This window comes from Anopheles gambiae, chromosome 2 (assembly GCF_943734735.2).
Source record: "Anopheles gambiae chromosome 2, idAnoGambNW_F1_1, whole genome shotgun sequence".
Taxonomy (NCBI): domain Eukaryota; kingdom Metazoa; phylum Arthropoda; class Insecta; order Diptera; family Culicidae; genus Anopheles; species Anopheles gambiae.
Genome location: NC_064601.1, coordinates 56,127,971 through 56,147,789, shown reverse-complemented (window position 1 = coordinate 56,147,789; position 19,819 = coordinate 56,127,971). Strand labels below are relative to the sequence as shown.

At 40.0% G+C, this 19,819-nt stretch overlaps 3 protein-coding genes across 6 annotated transcripts in view; 2 read left to right on the top strand and 1 right to left on the bottom strand.

Annotated features, from left to right (window-relative positions):
• Positions 1–9,239, bottom strand: part of LOC1275950 (translin-associated protein X) — a 39,593-nt gene extending 30,354 nt beyond the window's left edge. For 2 of the 4 annotated variants that reach the window (XM_061644283.1, XM_061644282.1), the window contains exons 1-2: positions 8,841–9,239; positions 4,940–5,690 (exon numbers count right to left, since the gene is read on the bottom strand). In XM_061644283.1, coding sequence (XP_061500267.1) covers positions 4,973–5,690; positions 8,841–9,076 — 954 coding nt within the window. In that variant the 5' untranslated portion in view covers positions 9,077–9,239 and the 3' untranslated portion in view covers positions 4,940–4,972. Of the gene's footprint in view, positions 1–4,006; positions 4,188–4,559; positions 5,691–8,840 lie in introns of those variants that run through there. The other 2 variants (XM_061644281.1, XM_315244.5) reach the window with 2 other exon arrangements.
• Positions 9,240–13,528: 4,289 nt separating this feature from the next.
• Positions 13,529–16,521, top strand: LOC1275951 (calcium permeable stress-gated cation channel 1). Its single transcript, XM_315245.6, has one exon. The coding sequence runs from the start codon at positions 13,529–13,531 to the stop codon at positions 15,779–15,781; it is 2,253 nt and encodes a 750-aa protein (XP_315245.4). The 3' UTR covers positions 15,782–16,521.
• A 397-nt stretch (positions 16,522–16,918) lies between these two features.
• Positions 16,919–19,548, top strand: LOC133391192 (heat shock protein 70 A1). The gene has a single exon (XM_061642935.1). The coding sequence runs from the start codon at positions 17,426–17,428 to the stop codon at positions 19,343–19,345; it is 1,920 nt and encodes a 639-aa protein (XP_061498919.1). The 5' UTR covers positions 16,919–17,425; the 3' UTR covers positions 19,346–19,548.
• The last annotated feature ends 271 nt before the right edge of the window (positions 19,549–19,819 follow it).

Here is a 19,819-nt window from a genome sequence, read left to right as displayed (position 1 = left end):
TTTATGTGCCGTCTACTAAATTCAGCTAACGATCTCTATGAGCCTGGAATGACGATAGCAGATGTATATTATCTAATGTATATTGTAAACAAAATTTGACTCGAGAGGGCTCTATAGTCCATTGAATAAACTAAACACGTTTGGCATTCGGATTAAACAACGCTTCAGCTACCTTTCTACAATTGTACATTTTTTCCAGCTACCTGTATACATTTCTTAATCATTCATTGCCGGGCTACATGAACCCTATTTTGGTCATGCACAGGCAGCAAGACCAAAGGACACAGAGGACGCCTATGCATATTTGTGCAAATATAAAGCACAGGAACAGAATGCGATAGCTCATGATAAATATTTAAAAAAAACAGCCTTATCAAAATCAGAAAAGATACAACCATGTCGATCAAAATAAAACGGATGATAACAAACCAACAAGGGTAGGATCTGAGAAGTGTTTCTCTAGATCAAACGAGATACCAGAACCGATGGACATATATACTTCAATGCGTACAAAGATGAGATGCGCACAGATGAGTGAAAAGGCAATATAATAATAATGAAGCCGAAAGTGGCGAGGAAGATAGCGAGGACGAACAAATACAAGCAGAAGGAAATTTTTGCATAGCCAACAAAAAAAATACAAAAATACTTGACTGGCAAATCCCACCACACAGAAAGAAATTAAACAATTTCTTGATCTTACGGGATACTACCGTAGATTTATCAAAGATTATTCCAACCTCACGAAATCGCTTTCAAAATGCTGAAAAAAGGATTCAATCAAAGATTCAAAAAATAAAGAGTATCAAGAATCGTTTGGAAAACTTTAAAAAGGTAATTTCATCCGATCTAATTCTAGCATACTCCGACTTTCAACTCCCATTCATATTGACAACAGACACAAGCAACAATTTGCGCTCTTGGAGCTTTTCTAACACAAATTCAAGATAAAGTAGAAAAACCAATTGCTTTTGGAAGTAGAACATTAAATAAAACAGAAGAGACCAACAGCAAAAATACTGAAACCCTTTGAAACTGAAAAGTCGATATAAACATTGAAGAATCATCCTCCACTTTAAATTCCCTGAACCCTGACCGATAAATATTACAGAAACCAGATAATTTAAAAAAAAAAACTCATTTACTACCAACTGAAACCCCGTTCCAATAGCATCTTATCGCCAATAGCGCAGTGTAAGCAAAAATCGACATCTTAAGCCAAGACAAAAATAACAAATGCATTGTAACCCAACCCACCCAAAGCAACAGTTTTGAAACACCCCACTTTTTCAATACGGGATCAATAAGAAAAACAATCGAAATATGATTGCACACCAACATATTTAACCAAATCAATAACTTTTCTTAGTATAAATAAACCACCACCGATTATAGCAATTCAGATTCATTCTGTCAGATTCGGTTCAGATGATGACTGTCAGGATAGGACTGTGCCCTTCAAACATCAATCGACTTCTCAATTAAAGAGTTTAGTTACGTCCCCCTACCTAAGGTAAGGCCTCTAAACTCCAACATTTCTAGTAAGGGAAACCTCTTAAACGTTCCTATGATCGCCTGGACGATCAAGTGTCGTAAAATCGGTTTCGAAACAGTATCCACCTCAGTGCTGCCTATTTCGGCATAATGCCGACCTTCCTTAACGATGTTTGAAGGCCAACCTTGCCGGCGCGAGTTCAAAGTTATTACATGGCGACCGTATCCAAAATCAAACATACTACATACTCACCATCCAAATACTACGAGTTAGCAAACTAACCGAACTAATAATCAACACACAGGATCTCACATTAACGATAGCGACATATCCGAAATAGGTCAGATTGTAGAGGATGTTTTCACACAATTGTAGAAATTAAAATCTAAAAAAGATCTAATAGCAATGATTGTAACAATCACAACCAAAAATTGTTTTAATAATATTAAAACGCATTACATAGAAATTTTATGCATATAAGATAGGAAGATAGCATCGCAAAAACAAAAAACCAAATTATTTAACTATTTAATAAGAAAATATATTTAAGGATCAGCAATATGTGAAACTTTCCTTAAACCTAACATACGTTTCTTAAACGTCGATTCTGTAATTCATAGAGCAGTTAGAATATCATGACTAAAACGTGGTATAACCATACTTATATCAAAAGAAATATGGCACGAAATATTAACTTTTCCTAAACTAAAAATAATTGAGGCGATTGGTATTTCTATTACAACGCGTAGAGGGTTGTTTCGACACACTAGATTAATGTTTAGCGTGTAAACAAGAATAATGACATACACAAGTAAAAACCTATCAAACATACAAAAGCGCAATGCACAAATTGAAAAAGAGGCTGAGACTCTCGTTTGGTCTGTTGAACGGTTTGAAATTTGAATCAATTACAGACCACAAGCCTCTGGAAAAAATAGTGTGAACTTTACATTGACATGCAAAATATTATGTTAAGAGGAAACATAATAATAATAATGCCATTTTCACGAAGAGAACAAACCTTAAGGCCATCCTGGTGTGTACTATCATGATAATTTAGCATCCACAGTCCAATCCAAGCAATCAGGCATTAAGGAAATCTAATGTTATATTATTTTATATTAAAACTTTCTTGTGCATTTTAAACCTTTAAATGTTGAAAAAAAAAACTAATTCCTTTAGTTGGTTGACAAATGTTGTTTTAGAGCTGCTTGTACAAGAATCTTAAGTATTTTATCAAAGCCAACACAAATATAAAAAGAAATAAAGCCTATGTAAATAGCCTATGTAAGAAATTATTATGTAAATAATCGATCATTGAAGATAGTTTGCATAAACTAAAATGTTCTAAGTCCCAGCAAGCGAGATTGTCATCATGGCAAGACAAACAAAAATTTGAAATAATTTATAGTCTGTAGTTATGCTCTTACTTATGTATATCTCACTGTTCTCACAGAACTACAGAACACGGTGTCACATGACGAGAACTCAGAGCGCGATGTCGCGTTAAGCACAAGGAAACATTTCTAAAAACGATTTCGCACGATAATCAACGACATTCGAATATTTTCCGATTTCCGAAGACTCCACACGTGAGGCATCATGTTTCCCGTATGTATTCTGAAGACTCAATGTGACGAGACACGTCCAAAAGAAGGACGGATGGATCCGCGATTAACGTAGAAACTCCAACATCATTTCACCTCTCAGCAGTCCAGCAGATTGACAAAATTATCATAAATAGTAAATAAACCGTCTAAATTACTTTCTTTAACTAAATGTTGCTGCAACCTTAGAGAACGGTAGATGTGACAAGTAAACAATTGTTAAATGCAAGTTATTAAATTAGAATAAAAAAATAAAAGGTCACAAAAAATATGGTTTATACAAAAAAAAAATCTATAATCCGATATTCAAATCATTTCAAATGAAGAGCTAACAGCACGCTGCAGCTTAAATATAATTACAAAGTACTCCACTCCAAGAAGAGAATGCATTAACGATTGCAATCGATTTTGGATCCGTCCACGTACTATTACAGACCAAATCCAAATATTTCCGTCCTATCCAAATAAACCCAATTGGAAATATTGCTACATGCATTAAGTAATAAGCAAGAAAATCTTACCGAAAACCATATTGCCAGATAGTAACGCAAACGGGTGGTCAAAATCAAAAAGTTTATAAGTTAATTCCCGAAAACAATATAAAAGGGTTGCTACAAGCAGATAGTGAAAAAGCTGCTTATTGAAGGGCTGCCAGAATCAACTAAATTGCTAGCAACCATAAAACAAGCTAAGCAAATGACTCATCGACATACCGACTATGTCCGAAAAACGATCCACGTCCGGTTGCACCGGATTTTTTTCAATCCAATTAGATAAAAGGGTGGAAAGCGTTTAATGCTCTCTTTTACCTCCTTTATCTCTATGACGTATGGCCGAAAGCGAGAACATAATAATAATCGAAAACGCATTTTAATCACCCATTATAAAGTACTCCATTTCGCAATTACCAGAAATACCTCTATATATTTTGTTATTTAAGCGGTAGAATAAGGTGCAAAGATTTTTTTACAATTCTGAAAGAATACAGTAGCGTAGCGTTCCAGAATTGTGATCATCCATTAAATAACCATCGATCCATCCCACAAAGACATTTTTCTTATAAATCAATAAAGTTTAACCATCGCCTGAAAATGTATGAAAACATGTTAGTGTTAGTCTGGAAAGCAGTTAGGGTATTTTATGATTTTTCTGCCTTAACTACCCTAATATGATCATTTAACGTGGATTAAACTATCTAGAAATCAGGTCAAGCAGGTCAAACTCAGCACACAAGCGACAAAAGAATCGACATTTATAAAAAAAAAAAAACAAATCAAATTGTCTCATTGCCTTTGTCAGAATCAGGGATGGAGGAATTGATGTGTTTCGTTATTAGCATTTGTTTAAGTTTAGGAAATTGTTTATAAGACAGTTTAACTTAGTGCAATAACGATTTCAGTGATACTCAAAGGAACGGAATAACTACACACTCTAACCGCCTGCGAAAAAATACACAATTTGAGCGGAAAGCAAATTTCATTAAAATTTAAATTTTAGTTTACATCAAAAATTTTCAAACGGCTTCAGTGTAAAAATCTAGTAAAACACAACCTAAAATATTATTTGAAAACGGATTTTGAAAATGCCCTTGGATGAAACCAAATGAACAAACTATTTGCCGGAATAATCTCATAAGTACATTATGCAACCATGGGAAGTAGAATTTGCCGAAAAACGCAAGATGTTTCTAATTTGTCAAGAAATTCTGAATATGTAAACTTTTCATCTCTTTCATTTCCTGTCATTCACGCAGCAGATACGAAATGTAACTTCATATAAACTCTTAGAACTAATTTACTAACTTCATCAAAGCTTAGGATCAAATTGATCTCCCTACCTTATACTGAAATCAGGACACACGAGCAGCAGATCAAAAGTATACCCCCTCATCGTCGTCGTCCTTTGAAGGCTGCAGCTGGAACATGGCTCCCGATGTTTCATCTGTAGTTCCCCATTTGGCCGCTTCACCTCCTCGTACCGTCACATTGTAGCAAACGTTCTCACTTTTGAGCAAACTTTGCCGTAAAGTCATCATCTTATGAGAAAAATCCCGGCTCCGTATGGATGTCACGCTTAGGAATCCTTTGTATAGCTCCTGCATAAAACGACAATGCAGAAAACAGCTCTCCGAATTTCCAGATCCAAGAGAATTAATGCACGTTCGCATTATCTCGCCGCTAAGATCACCCAGACCAAGTACAAAGTCTTGGGGATGAAGTAAGCAAGTCAGCTTCATTGTTTCTCCAGTGGTTTCATTCGACCTCTTTTGCTCGTCAGGTTCGGCATCGGTTGGCTCATTAAGGGGTTTTTCTGCAATGCTTCTAGCATTGCTTGGTGAATCGACGTTTTGGTCCGATGAATAAGTCAGCTTCTTCTGAATTGCGTCCCAATGCGATATATTCATTCCGCAAGAATATTCATAAAATGTGTAAGCCTCAATAAATTCTTGCATTCCATTGGTGTAGGCTCGTGTATACTGGTAAGGGTCCTGGTCCTTAAGCTCTTTTGCTATGTTAACAAAATGATTGCGAAAAATAGCTTCCAGTCGATCCTTCGCTTCGTTGCAAACTTTTTGCAAATTATTTTTCCTATAACAAGAGAAACATTTTTTTATTTTATCATAAAAATAGAAATCAGAAAAATAACTTTTAACTACACATTGATTTTCCATTTTTTTTTTGTTAAACGTATTTTTTTTCTGCGCTTCACTAATAATTACACATATTAATCAATATAATTTACTCTACTAGCAGTAAATATAGGAAGGTCGCGTGCATCAAATATCGTGTGTATCTGTATATGATTTAAAGTAGTGAAAAGTAACACGATTCATTTCACTACCCCACCTGGAGTCGGAGTATGACGGAGTATGAGGAGTATGATCCTATTGGTATTAATTCCGATGCGTATGTGTAATGTGTATGTAATGGACGTATATGTAATGGACGTGTATGTAATGTACGAAAACTATCTATACTTTATCGTTGCACCTACCCAACCTACTTATACTTTAAAGATCGAACCATCAATAATAAGAACCTTAAGCTTTCTGTAGATAAAAAAAACACTTAAAAAGTAGAAGCGAATAACGGAAATATTTTCAAAAGCTCCAAATATTGACGAAAGCTAAAACCATCTAAAATCTGTTCATAGTGTAATGCTTCCTAAAGTCGCAATATTTTTTTTTCTTTTGGCACTGTCGCTGTCGGTCAAGGCCTGCCTATACCCACTTAGTGAAGTGAGCGTGGCTTTCAGTGACTTTTTGTTACCATAGCAGGATAGTCAGTCCTACGTATGGGGGCACGATCTATTCGGGACTTGAACCCATGATGGGCATGTTGTTACGTCGTACGAGTTGACGACTGTACCATCAAACCGGCCCAACGCAATATATTTTACAACTAATTTTATAGTCGAAGTTTTGACTAAATTGATTTGAAATCATCCGGATCGTCAAATAACATAGAAAATTCAATTGTGGAATTTTCAATCGTATTGATCAATGATGTCGAAGAATCTGTTTTGAATTATAATTAAATACACTTTCAACCACATGTTACCTAGCCGAAGAGTTCATGCATTTTGAGTACATTCTTGCATTACTACTATTTTTACTATTTCAAGCATTACAAATAATTACTAGCATTGCAATATAATAAAATATGTTTTAAATTGTTTAAACAATTTAATTTTAAACATTTTTTATGTATTTCACTGAGACTTACGGCCCGACCGAAAATTGGATAACGTTATATTATAATTATGCATTTATCAACACTATCTAATTAGAAATGAAAATTAGATGATGTCAAAAAGACAATAACTTTAAAAAATATACAATTATTTGAAGTCTTCAACCCTTTGGAAATACTAAAAATGAGGTTTAAAAATCGACTTTAAGTGACTTTGTAATTACACCAATAAATATATATATCGAATTGAACATCGAAATTGTTGAACTCATTTTTGAGAAATGCTTGGTGACTAGTTTTTGGTGAAAGGCGTATGCTTAACAGCTTTTAAGCGTTGTGGTAACTTTATAGACTATTTTACTGTGTTATGAAAGGGTGCATATTATATTACATGTATCGTAAGGTTTTTTTTTACTTTTTTTACCATTTTTTAATCTGACTTAGGCAATAATCTGAACAACAAATTGCAAAATTACAAAGCATGTGACAGAAACCAGTCTGGTACAGGAGTAAGAGCATATCATTTGAAACAAAAGCATCCGTGCACAGCGGCGAATTAACCAACGCTAATTCTAAGTTTCCTTTAATATTTTATGGTTTGCAGTTAATTAAACCATGAACTGGGAAATATATGGCGTGATTCGGCAAACGCAGGCGATCACTTGCGGTCCCTGCTTGAGATAGATCCCGAAATACGCGATTTATGCGTTCCCGAGGAATCCACGCAACTCGAATATCCGTGCAATTTGAATATCACGTTTTTAGACTAAAATACAATTGGTAACTCGATATTTTTGATTAAATTTAGTACTTTTCTACACTACATCATTAATTCGATACGATTCGTACAGAAAATTCTGATACTTCTGGTTTTGAGCGGATTAAATATTTTAGCAAAACTTCAACTTCTCCTGCATTGGACAATTCTTGAAGCAAATTGTGCTGATTTGACATTAGATTTGTCAATGTTAAAAAAAAACCGCGTATTTCCGAAACCGCCCAAGTCGAGAACGGCTTAACTCGGCAACAGACTGTACTCAGCAAAATGGTTGCACTGTATCCGAGCGAACCAGCGCAGTATCACATTGCCGCGAGACGGACACGATTATGCTGACGCTTACATATTGTGTTTCATTTAAACCAGGGGTCTCCAAACTTTTCAGTTCGCGTGCCGCATTGCTTCACAATCAACATTGTCGAAGGCCATTTTGACGCTACCTTTAGAACGGGTGGAAGTTCAAATCTCGTTTTAATAAGAAAATACTAGCAAAATACATAACATTTCTGGATTGAATCTTGATTTTCGTCTTTCAGAATTAAAAAATAATTTTTGATTGGTTAGTCAGAAAAGAAAGCTATTAAATTTAACCTTTACTCAGTCATCGCGGGCCGCATTAAAGGTTCTTGAGGGCCGCATGCGGCCCACGGGCCGTAGTTTGGAGACCCCTGATTTAAACCAAATGTCTAGAAACTGCGGCACGCCGGCCGCATGCAGCCCGGCAAAGCTCTTAATGTGGCCAGCGATGGTATTATAAGGTTTAGAACAATAAATCTATTATTTTGACTATTTTGATCAAAATGTTAATTTTTTAATTTTAACTGTTTTAAGGCTAAAGTCTAGCTTCAATAAAAGAATGTTGTAGGGATTTAATGTATTCAGATTAAATTTTCTTATTGACCGTAATTTAAACGTTTACACATTAGCTTAAAGGATTTGTCGAAATGGGTACAACGTTATTTGCGAAGCAATGCCGCACGCGAACTGAAAAGTTTGTAGATGATTTTAACTATAACCTCATTTTAACCACCAGTCTTTGGTAGATTTTATGCTTTTGCGATTACGTATGATCTACAAAACCCTTAATTAATGATTAACCAGCTTGAATGGGTGCTTTATTGTTTTATTTTCTAAGTCAAATTGATTCATTTAGTTAACTGTAGTGCCTGAATCTCCCTTTCGGTCGGTCCGGAAGGATCACCATATCGCGGAACTTATTAACAATACGCACTACAATCACAGTAACAACAACAAATAAATCTACTTACCTAGGATCGATGGTATGCAGGAGAAAGATAATTCGCTTGGATTCGATCGTTATATCCCGGCTGATTTTCACGATGCGTTCGTATTTGTCGTGCTTCGCGTCTAGTATTGTAGCATATTCGCGGAAACACTGTATGATCGGATTATTTTCATCCACTGCCACATTTTCGTGATCTCTTCCGCGCCGAGCACTGCCTTTGACATAATGTTGGCGTTTATTTCCGCGATATCCACTCATTTCGGGATCCGAACTTTTCGCGCAGAAGGATAGAATAGCTAAATGTGAATGAATTTCGGCAATCCGCAATTTTCCGCAAGAACAACGTTCGACGCCGTGTTATTTTCCCGGCGAATGGACGATCTATGATGAACTGAAGCGAATGCGACGCATATAATTTGGCACTCACATACAGTTCAACAGTGGTCAAATGTAATGACAATTGCCTAAGACCTTTATTTTTGAATTTTGTACAGTCTGTCCCCGAGATACGCGATACTCGAGTTGGGTCCGTGTCATTAGGTACGTTCTCACAAGCATTATCGTCTGCGTTTTCCAAGTGCCATAGATTAAGCTTTAACAACTGGAAAATCAAATTCATTAAAAAAAAAAACGAAAGCTCGATAGCTTCATTGGTTTACTCAATAGATGACGTACAGTCTGAACTCACTAGTTGAACTTCGATTCCCTGCCAACTATTGAATAAGTGCTTTTTAGTTGGCACGTTTTTTTCTAAACCGTTTTATTAATACAAACGCATGCTTTTTAATTGAACTGTCAACCAACTATCGAGCGTTCAATTAAAAAGCATGCGAACTAAAAAGCGTTCAACTATTGAATTCTGACTACAGTAAGGCCCGTGGCAACGCTCATCGGATGCGATTTTATCGGACGAGATTTGTATGGGATTTGACAGATAACGTCGGACGTGCGATTTCGTCGTCCGACGTTATCTGTCAAATCCCATACAAAAATTTGACAGGCCGTCCGATAAAATCGCATGCGAAAAAGCGTTGCCACCGCCTTAAGTCTTCCTGTAAAAATTATGAACCAATTAACAAATTTACCAAAACAGATATATATTTTTTTAATCACAGTTACCATTTCAATCAAATAAGGCTCTTCGATATCAAATTGCCTGTGAGCGTTTCTACATACACCGAGACTGCAGCTGAGAGATGGCTGTGAGAGAATTGACAACCGATTTCTCCCCAAGTGCCACAAATCCACTAAACGACCACTAAACGGCTTCTAAACGACTCAAGTTCTCTACCTAAACGGAATATAGAAAGACTTCGTTTAGCAGACGGCAAACGACTCATGCATTCTAAAAATAGCAAAAAAGCTGGTGGCGCTCTCTGTTGGTGGGATACCCCAACCAGTTGAGCTTCATCGCTTGGAGGAGAGCTTTCTCATTTCCTCTGTACTATTGTATGGTTTCGCATTGAAGTTATGCATCGCTAGAACTAGAACGGCGATACAATTGTTTAAATACTAAACTCCAACCGAAACCACCAGTACTGAAGCAAGTGAGAATTGAGTAATGGTCGTTGGTGTTGATACCCACGTATCTGACCACACGACCATTCAAATAGATTTTTGCTCAGAAAGTTAGGAGGCTATATAGGTCATGATAAGATGAAACTTGTCGAAACACATTGCAAGAAAAGGATAGCAATATAATGATGAGTTGTAATACGCCATCTATGGATCAAACCAATGAAGCTGTGGAGCTTTCATTTTTTTCTATGGATATTCAATTTTCCAGTCGTTTAAGCTTAATCTGTGGCGCTTGGGTCACGCTGGTGTGTGTAGAAGCTCTGAAAAGCGCAGAGATGAAACTTTTAAAATGATGTTGAAAAAACCCATTTTAATCGCTAAAATGAAGTCAAAAAAGTTTCTTTTACTTTTTAATAATATTTCTACGATTATTAAACGGTAAAAGAACGATTATAAAAGCATGCTGTCAGTTATTTTCTCAGCTGCATTCTCGGTGTATGTAGAATCGCTCTGTAACCGTATTAATACACAATGCGCAATCTCAGATTGCGCATATATTCGTTTTATCAAAACATATGTCATTTCGCGTAGCCAACCCTGAGCTATAAACGTCATTTCCATACAATTTCAGATTGCGCAAAGATTGCGCATAAATTTTCAAGCTAATATGTCCGAGATATATACATTTTTTTTTTTTACACAAAAATGTATCAAATAGATCCGCTTGACAAATAAATATATGCGCAATCTGAGATTGCACATCGTCTTTTGCTACGGTAACGAACTTTTGACTACAGTAGAACGTCGATTATCCGGGCAGCTCGGGACCGGACGGTTGCCGGTTAATCGATTTGCACGGATAATGGTCCAAAAAATGTCATTTTCATATAAATTTTTTTTTATTACTAGTTTTTTATTAGTTTTATGATTAATTCAACTTCATTGAATCGATTAATCGTTATTAAAATATTATTTTAATCAATAACTATAGGTTTAACAACTGCTCATGAACAAAAATGAATTTCGAAAATACCCTGAGACACCTCAGAGCTGCACAAAAATCTGGTTGCCCACTTGACTATCGCTGCAAATGTTCGCTGTACGTTTGAACAGCTGTCACATTTAAGCGCACGGTTAAGCCGCCCGCCGGTTAATCCGCCCCCGGATAATCGACGTTCTACTGTACTTGTCAAATCGTTCTACACTACGGGACCTTGTTCCTACACAGGCTTTGCGCGCAACTCGAGAACATACTGTACTCCGTGTTCGATACTTATGACATTTCTAATGCACCTTCTGTTGTCCTATACCTTTTCCATTGTGCAATGCCAAATTGTACATGCAAAAGATTAGAAAGTCCAAAACAAGACCAACAAACAACGTCAAACAGAGCTCGTAATAAACAAAGTTGGCCACGGGGAAAGTGGTTTGCTCTCCGTAATTACCACCACCGTGGTATAGCTGTGCAGTGAATAGTGAAAAAAGGAAGGAAGAATCGGTTGACAAAAAGCTGGTTAGTGGTTTAAAGATGGGCACGACACAAAAAGGATGATTTATTTCCGTGAATAACCATAGAACCCATCATCTAGATTGTGCCATACGTTGTAACTAGTGGGAAAGGAAACTAAAAATACTTACCTTTTGTTACATCTTACGAATGACCGCGCTAGTACAATTAGTGTCAGGAGAAAGATAAAAGTATAAAGTGAAAAGTGAGCACTGAAACGTGTCGTTTTCACACGTTGATGCTTTTATTATTTATGTAAAGCCCATTAGATGATTGGAAAGAAATGCCAGAACGGAAGAAACTTTTCCGGATGAACACAACTAATCGACTCAATGTGCGATAATCTAACCATGCCGATTCGTGGTACATTTTTTGTTAGTTCCGTAATCAGCTCCGCTCTATAAGCTAGCTAAGTTGAAGTATTTTTTTCATTCAAGTTATGTCGCTTTTTGTCGTTGTTGGCATGAAACCGCCCTATAGGAACCATCACACGCATTTCATTGGCTTCAGATAGAAGAATGTGTGTACTGGGCCTCAAAAGCTGAAAAAAGGCACTAGCGGAGGCATTCGGGCGAAATATTGACGCAATGATTATTTTCACCCAACGTGCATGGTAGTGAATCTGAGACCGAACACCACAACAGGATGTGAGCGAGCAGCAGCCAAATAGATTCAAGTGTGCTCTCTTGCCGCTGACTTGATAATGATTTCCATCAAATCTAAGAAGGCTGGTTGGTCACAGATCGTGGTATACGCTGTCTAGATTGCTGGAGCTCATCCAGAAAGAGGAACCGATTTGTATCATTTCTCTTATCAAGCCTACACCGAGGTTCGTTGATTGATCCGTTGAATTGTTCGTTCGTTTTGGTGCAGTCTTCTTTGCAACTGCGTAACGTTGGCTGCTGACTATGTTTAAGTGGAGCGTGATGAGTCATATTTGCTTCCGCAAACGGTTACTTCCTTGGTAGTGAGCTACATTTGCGACAGTTGGACAGCCACATTGCAAAGAACACCAGTATGTTTCTGATAATTAATACGTAGTGGTGTTGATAAGGCGATTTTTATCGACAATGAGTGTGAACTTCATGCATAATTGCGATAAACTAACCTGCGACGTGTCGATAAAAAGTGCTTGGTCTGTTCATGAACGGTAGTAATTAAACTACCGATAATAGCGATTTTATGCAACGAAGGGTTTTGCAGAAATATTGTTTTTGTGTCCTTAAATTTGCATGAGAATTTTTAAACTCTTTAACAAATGTACTACCGGTCAAAATATCGCTTGCTGAATTTAATCTGAAACGATAAGCAATGGGGTGTGTTATCAGAAAAGACTGCCTCGTAAATCTCAGCTTACCTCTGCTACTAAGTGCAACATTCTTAGAACGTTTTATGGAGAGATGTAGCCGGTAGTACCGAATCGGATTTCCGGATTGCAGTTAGTTTAGTGGGTTCAGTAGGTTTCGATTTTTGATAAATCATGTGCAATTTCGATTTTATGCAACGAACTCTTAGCTCGGGTTTAGAACTCATTGATCCGATTTGATTCGTGAATGGAGTAGTATGATACATAACTAATATCAACCAGAAGAATCAAAGATCTATTTTTACAGGTGTACCAGCAATAATTCTTAATAATGTTTTTTTTTTAATATTTTAGGAACCTAAACGTCAGCCGTACTAACATGGATTATGCAAACTTCCCCAACTTGACCAGTGTTTATTCACCCAACCGTGAGGCGTGCCTTGTATTGAACAAAACCAAAATTTTGATAAACCTCTATGAAGGCATCCCGGAAACCTTGCTGCTGAACGTGATTGCGTGGTTTTTCCTAATACTGCTGTTCACACTACTCCGCCAGCAGGCCTGGGACTATGGGCGGCTGGCGCTAGTGAACAGCCATGGAGAGAACAAACGCTGGACGCAACTCTTCTATGCCCACGGCAACGTGCCCGGTGGTGGTGGAGCGATGAATGGTTCCACCGAAACGTCAGATACGCTCAACAGTCTCAGCATTGATCGTGGTTGCTTTTCATGGATTGTGGCCACCTTTCGGCTGACGAAAGAACAAATACTTACGCACAGCGGCCCGGATGCTGTACACTATCTATCTTTTCAGCGACATCTCATCGTGGTGATGGGCATTATGACGGTGATCTCGATAGCCATCATACTACCGATCAACTTTTCTGGCACACTGAGTGGTGATAAGAACTCGTTTGGACACACAACGATTTCAAATCTCGAACCAGATTCGCCGTCGATGTGGGCACATGTCGTGTTTGCGATCGCCTACGTCCCGATGGTGGTGTTGATAATGAGGCGTGCTTCGGGCCGCAACGCTTTCAAAACGGCACCGACGCGTACAATCATGGCGACTAATATTTCCCAAGGCGACTGCAGCAAAACCATCATAAGAACCTACCTACAGCAACTGTTTCCGGACGTGACGATCGAAGACATTCAACTTGCATACAATATTTCAAGCCTAATCAAAGCGGCAGAGGAGTACGAGCGAACGGTCGAAGCTCGGATCTACTGTGAGGCGCACCGCAACCGTGACGCGATCCAGGCTCAACCATCTTGCTTCAGCTGCGAGAAGGTTGACGCGTTGGAGTACTATAAAGACCACGAGGTACAGTTGGCCGGGGAGGTAGCACGGATGCGTGCGTCGGCGCTCAACGAGCCACTCGGAATTGCATTCGTCACGCTGAATTCGGCCCACGAGGCACAACACGTAATGCTACACTTTAAACCTGGAACGTATCGAGAGTGGAATCTGTCCTTCGCACCTGCACCATCGGATATATTTTGGGAAAATCTTAACATCGATACCGCCCAGTGGTACTGCAAGTGGGCGACGGTTAATTTTGCGTTGTTTTTGTTCCTCTTTTTCCTTACAACGCCCGTCATTATCGTGAATCAGCTGGATACGCTGTCGCTGACGAAAAATACCACAACACAGATTAGCAAGATCAGCCCGCTGGTGTCGGAATTTCTACCGACGCTACTGCTATGGTCCTTGTCCGCATTGATGCCGGTCATCGTTGCATACTCGGACACGTGGTTGTCGCACTGGACTCGTTCGCGCCAAAATTATCTCATCATGACGAAAACATTCGGCTACCTGTTGTTCATGATATTGATTTTACCGTCCCTCGGATTGACAAGTGCCCAGGCACTGCTGCAATGGACGATTGAATCAAACGACACGTACCGTTGGGAATGCATCTTCCTCCCGGACAAAGGTGCGTTCTTTGTGAACTATATCATCACCGCTGCGTTCATTGGTACCGCCCTCGAGCTGATACGTTTTCCGGATCTCATTTGCTATCTTTGGAAGCTGGCAACGGCCAAGTCTAGAGCTGAAACACCTTACATCAGGAAATCTATCCTTATTACGTTCCCGTTCGGTATTCACTATGCTTGGATGGTGATGGTGTTTACGACTAGCACAGTCTATAGCCTTGCTTGCCCGCTGATCATGCCTTTTGCTATGGTGTACATCACATTGAAACACTTTGTCGACAAGCATAATCTATTTTTCGCGTTCGCACCATCCAATATGATCAGTCAAGGTAGTGGGGGTAAAATTCACAGCACCGCCGTTACTATGACAAAATTTTCGGTGGTTCTGCTTTTGATCATCATGGCAGCATTGGCCGTGGTGCGCACTGGACAGGTTGAGCTTCGTGCTGTCGTACTGATCCTTGCTCTGTGCGCCACTCTCGTAATGTTCGCATGCATGTCACCGATTAAACGGTGTACCACAAAGCCACTACGCATCGTGGAACTGGATGGACCGGCCCCGATCTACGTGGCAGATGTTTTAATCAACAGAAGAATGGTATCAGATAGCCCGTCCCATCTCAGCTACGGTTCTGACACGACCATGAACATTGTGATGAATGATGCCGATGTCAGTGTGACTGCATAGAGCACATCCTCCTTTTCCTTCCATACCTTTCCCCTGTACACCCGTTTTATGCTCTCCTCTCCCGTGGTCGTAGGCATGATCGAAAGTGATATTAAATGTTAAGCCAACTAGATTGCTTACAATGCAGTATTCCGTGTCTCATGTATGTGCAGAACCGGAACCTAATCAGCTCAGATTTTCTGTTAGCTATCTTCACCGTGGTTGTAAATTGGTTTGTATGGGCACACCGCTTTACCACTAGACTTTTTGTGCAAGTCTAGAATGACACAAGCTCTAAACAATAGTTGTGATCGATCAAACCATTTGGAGTACAGATTTTCTTTGTTTAGTTTGTGGTGAATGTTTTGGTCAGCTTTTATGTATGCTTTATGATTATCATTTTTGTATCTTTTGGATTGAAACCAATTGCACATTTAGTTTTATGTTAATAATGACTCAGTATACCAGTAAAATTATTAGCAAAATTGTGTTGTACACATTCCCAAGAACGTGTTATTCTTTCTATGCTATTCGTGTTATAATTTGTTAACAAATTAATTTTTGATTTATTAGCCTGCAGAACCAATCGATGGAGAGAAAAAAAACTCCACTCGGCGAGCAAATGTGATCTTGTGCAAATAAACATTTCCTGTCCACAGTAATAAAAGCGTACAGTGAAGGAAATGTTGACTCCAGACTTGTATGTTATTTGTAAGAGATTTATATAACTTAAGGAACAATAAAACTTGTACTAATCCAAATGTTTGACCAGTAAGAATATTTACTTTCATTGCACCATAACAAAACGCTAGTTAAAGCCACTTGAGAATTTAACCCTTTACACAGTCTTGCAATTTTTGGAAAATGCACACACCCATAATGAAATAATGACAAAAAGTTAATAAATAAAATAACTTTGGCACTTTCTGCAAACCGTTGCTTTACACAAAAAATGATTTGCAAAATATGCCATAATCATTGTTTTATCCTCTCCCCCTCCCCCACGCGATGATTGAATCGAAACGGAGAACAAAAGTACAGCAAGAGTCTCACTCCGGAAAATCACTGAATAAATAAAATACACGAATTGCTATTTATCAAAATTTTCAACTACGCAATGGGAAGAATGGGCGTAAAAGTAAAATTAAAATTTTAAATAAAAAAATCAGTGGGTGTACTGAAAATCAGCTAAAAAATAATATCCTTTACGGTGAGGGTTGCCAAAGGAATGGCCATAGCTGCAAACCGTAGCGGTACGCAGTTGTCGCTCATCGTACACAATAGCCGAGACAAAATGTAACGCGAGAGCAGCTTAGCACAGCCAAGACCCACTGCTAGATGATTCGAGCTCATGTTCGTGCAGTATCGCGTGCAATCGAGCACACACTCGATGTGACTCGAGTAGGTTCGAGTAGGATCGAGTAGCTTGTGGAGCATTCTAGAAATTGTATGGTTTGATATATATAGCCGTGTTTCGAGCAGTGAGCGTCATTCAGAAAATAACAAGCAACGAGTAAAGAGCGAGCTATCGTGAACTAGAACGTGGTGAACCAAACAAATTGAAATAGTGAATTATCACTCAAGATACACAAACGTGAACAGTTTTTCTGCGCTATCAGTGAAGAATTTCAGTGCATACAGTATAATAGACACATCATTGACAAGATGCCTTCTGCAATTGGAATCGATCTGGGCACGACCTATTCGTGTGTGGGAGTGTTTCAGCACGGCAAGGTGGAGATTATTGCCAACGACCAGGGCAACAGAACCACACCGAGCTATGTTGCGTTTTCGGACACGGAGCGCCTCATCGGTGACGCGGCCAAGAACCAGGTGGCCATGAACCCCACAAACACAGTGTTTGATGCCAAGCGACTGATCGGACGCCGGTATGACGACCCTAAGATTCAGGCCGATATCAAGCACTGGCCGTTCAAGGTGGTCAACGACTGCGGCAAGCCGAAGATTCAGGTGGAATTCAAAGGAGAGCGCAAGACGTTTGCACCAGAGGAAGTCAGCTCGATGGTGCTGACGAAAATGAAGGAAACGGCCGAAGCATACCTGGGACACTCTGTGAAGAATGCGGTCATCACGGTTCCAGCGTACTTCAATGACAGCCAGCGACAGGCCACGAAGGATGCCGGTGCGATCGCGGGCCTGAATGTGATGCGAATCATCAACGAACCGACGGCGGCCGCATTGGCTTACGGTTTGGACAAGAACCTGAAGGGCGAGCGCAACGTGTTGATATTCGATCTCGGCGGAGGAACGTTCGACGTGTCCATTTTGACGATCGACGAGGGCTCTCTGTTCGAGGTACGAGCCACTGCCGGTGACACACACCTGGGAGGCGAAGACTTCGACAACCGAATGGTGGGCCATTTCGTGGAGGAGTTCAAACGCAAGTTCAAGAAGGACGTGTCCAAGAACGCCAGAGCACTGCGACGCTTGAGGACGGCATGCGAGCGAGCGAAGCGGACGCTTTCGTCCAGCACGGAGGCCACGATCGAGATCGATGCCCTCATGGACGGAATCGACTACTACACAAAGATCAGCCGAGCACGATTCGAGGAGCTGTGCTCGGATCTGTTCCGCTCGACACTGCAACCGGTGGAGAAGGCCCTGTCGGATGCAAAGATGGACAAGAGCTCCATTCACGACATCGTGCTGGTAGGTGGATCGACCCGCATCCCGAAGGTGCAGTCGCTGTTGCAGAACTTCTTCTGCGGCAAATCGCTGAACCTGTCGATCAACCCGGATGAGGCGGTAGCATACGGTGCGGCCGTCCAGGCGGCTATTCTTAGTGGAGACAAGGACGAAAAGATCCAAGATGTATTGTTGGTCGATGTGGCTCCGCTGTCGCTCGGAATCGAAACGGCCGGCGGAGTGATGACGAAGCTGATCGAGCGAAATTCGCGCATTCCGTGCAAACAGACGCAGACCTTCTCGACCTACGCGGACAACCAGCCGGGAGTGTCGATTCAGGTGTTTGAGGGCGAGAGAGCCATGACAAAGGACAACAATCTGCTGGGCCAGTTCGACCTATCAGGCATTCCGCCGGCACCGCGCGGTGTGCCAAAGATTGAGGTAACCTTTGATCTGGACGCCAACGGTATTCTGAACGTATCGGCGAAGGAAATGAGCACCGGCAAGGAGAAAAACATCACGATCAAGAACGACAAGGGCCGCTTGTCGCAGGCGGATATCGATCGCATGCTGGCCGAGGCGGAGAAATTCCGAGAGGAGGATGAAAAGCAACGGGAGCGAGTCGCGGCTCGCAATCAGCTCGAGGCGTACTGTTTCAGTCTCAAGCAAACGCTAGAATCAGCCGGCTCGAAACTGAGCGAAGGCGATCGCAAAACTATCGAGGAACGGTGCAACGAGACACTGCGCTGGATCGACGGCAACAGTATGGCAGAGAAGGAAGAGTACGATCACAAAATGCAGGAGCTGACGCGGGCTTGCAGTCCGATCATGACGAAGTTGCATCAGCAATCGGGAGCCGGTCCATCCCCGACTAGCTGTGGCCAGCAGGCTGGCGGGTTCGGCGGACGCACGGGTCCCACGGTAGAGGAGGTGGACTAAGATGATGAAGAAGGCAGGAGTAGATTAGATGACAGTATTGCAAAGCGGCCATTATCGTAGGCGGAGACTGGCTCCACTCAAAAGAAGACTGTGTAAATATTGTGTAAATATGTGTAAGTTAGACAAATAGAGAATAATAACATAATGTAATTTATTGTATCAGCAAGTAAGTTCCTTGTTGAATAAAATGAAACATGAAACTATATGTTGTTTTAATGCAATGTTTTAGCAATCAGAGCGATATCACACAAATTTGGGAACGGGGATCGGTTTACCATTGAATTGAGCATCACAAAATTATGTTAATTCCCTTATCACACCCTGTGAACAACTTAAACTATATATTTTGATTGAAGTCAGGCCATATAGTTACTTATCTCGATTAGGTAGCATATTTGACTTTGTAGAGTATAGTCATTGTAACCAAACACTTATTTTAGTCAATTGTTTACAGTTACTGTTATTATGTATGTT

Bases quoted from the DNA above. Each gene is read 5' to 3' on its own strand.
- LOC1275951 (XM_315245.6), top strand. From the start codon at position 13,529: ATGGATTATGCAAACTTCCCCAACTTGACCAGTGTTTATTCACCCAAC.
- LOC133391192 (XM_061642935.1), top strand. From the start codon at position 17,426: ATGCCTTCTGCAATTGGAATCGATCTGGGCACGACCTATTCGTGTGTG.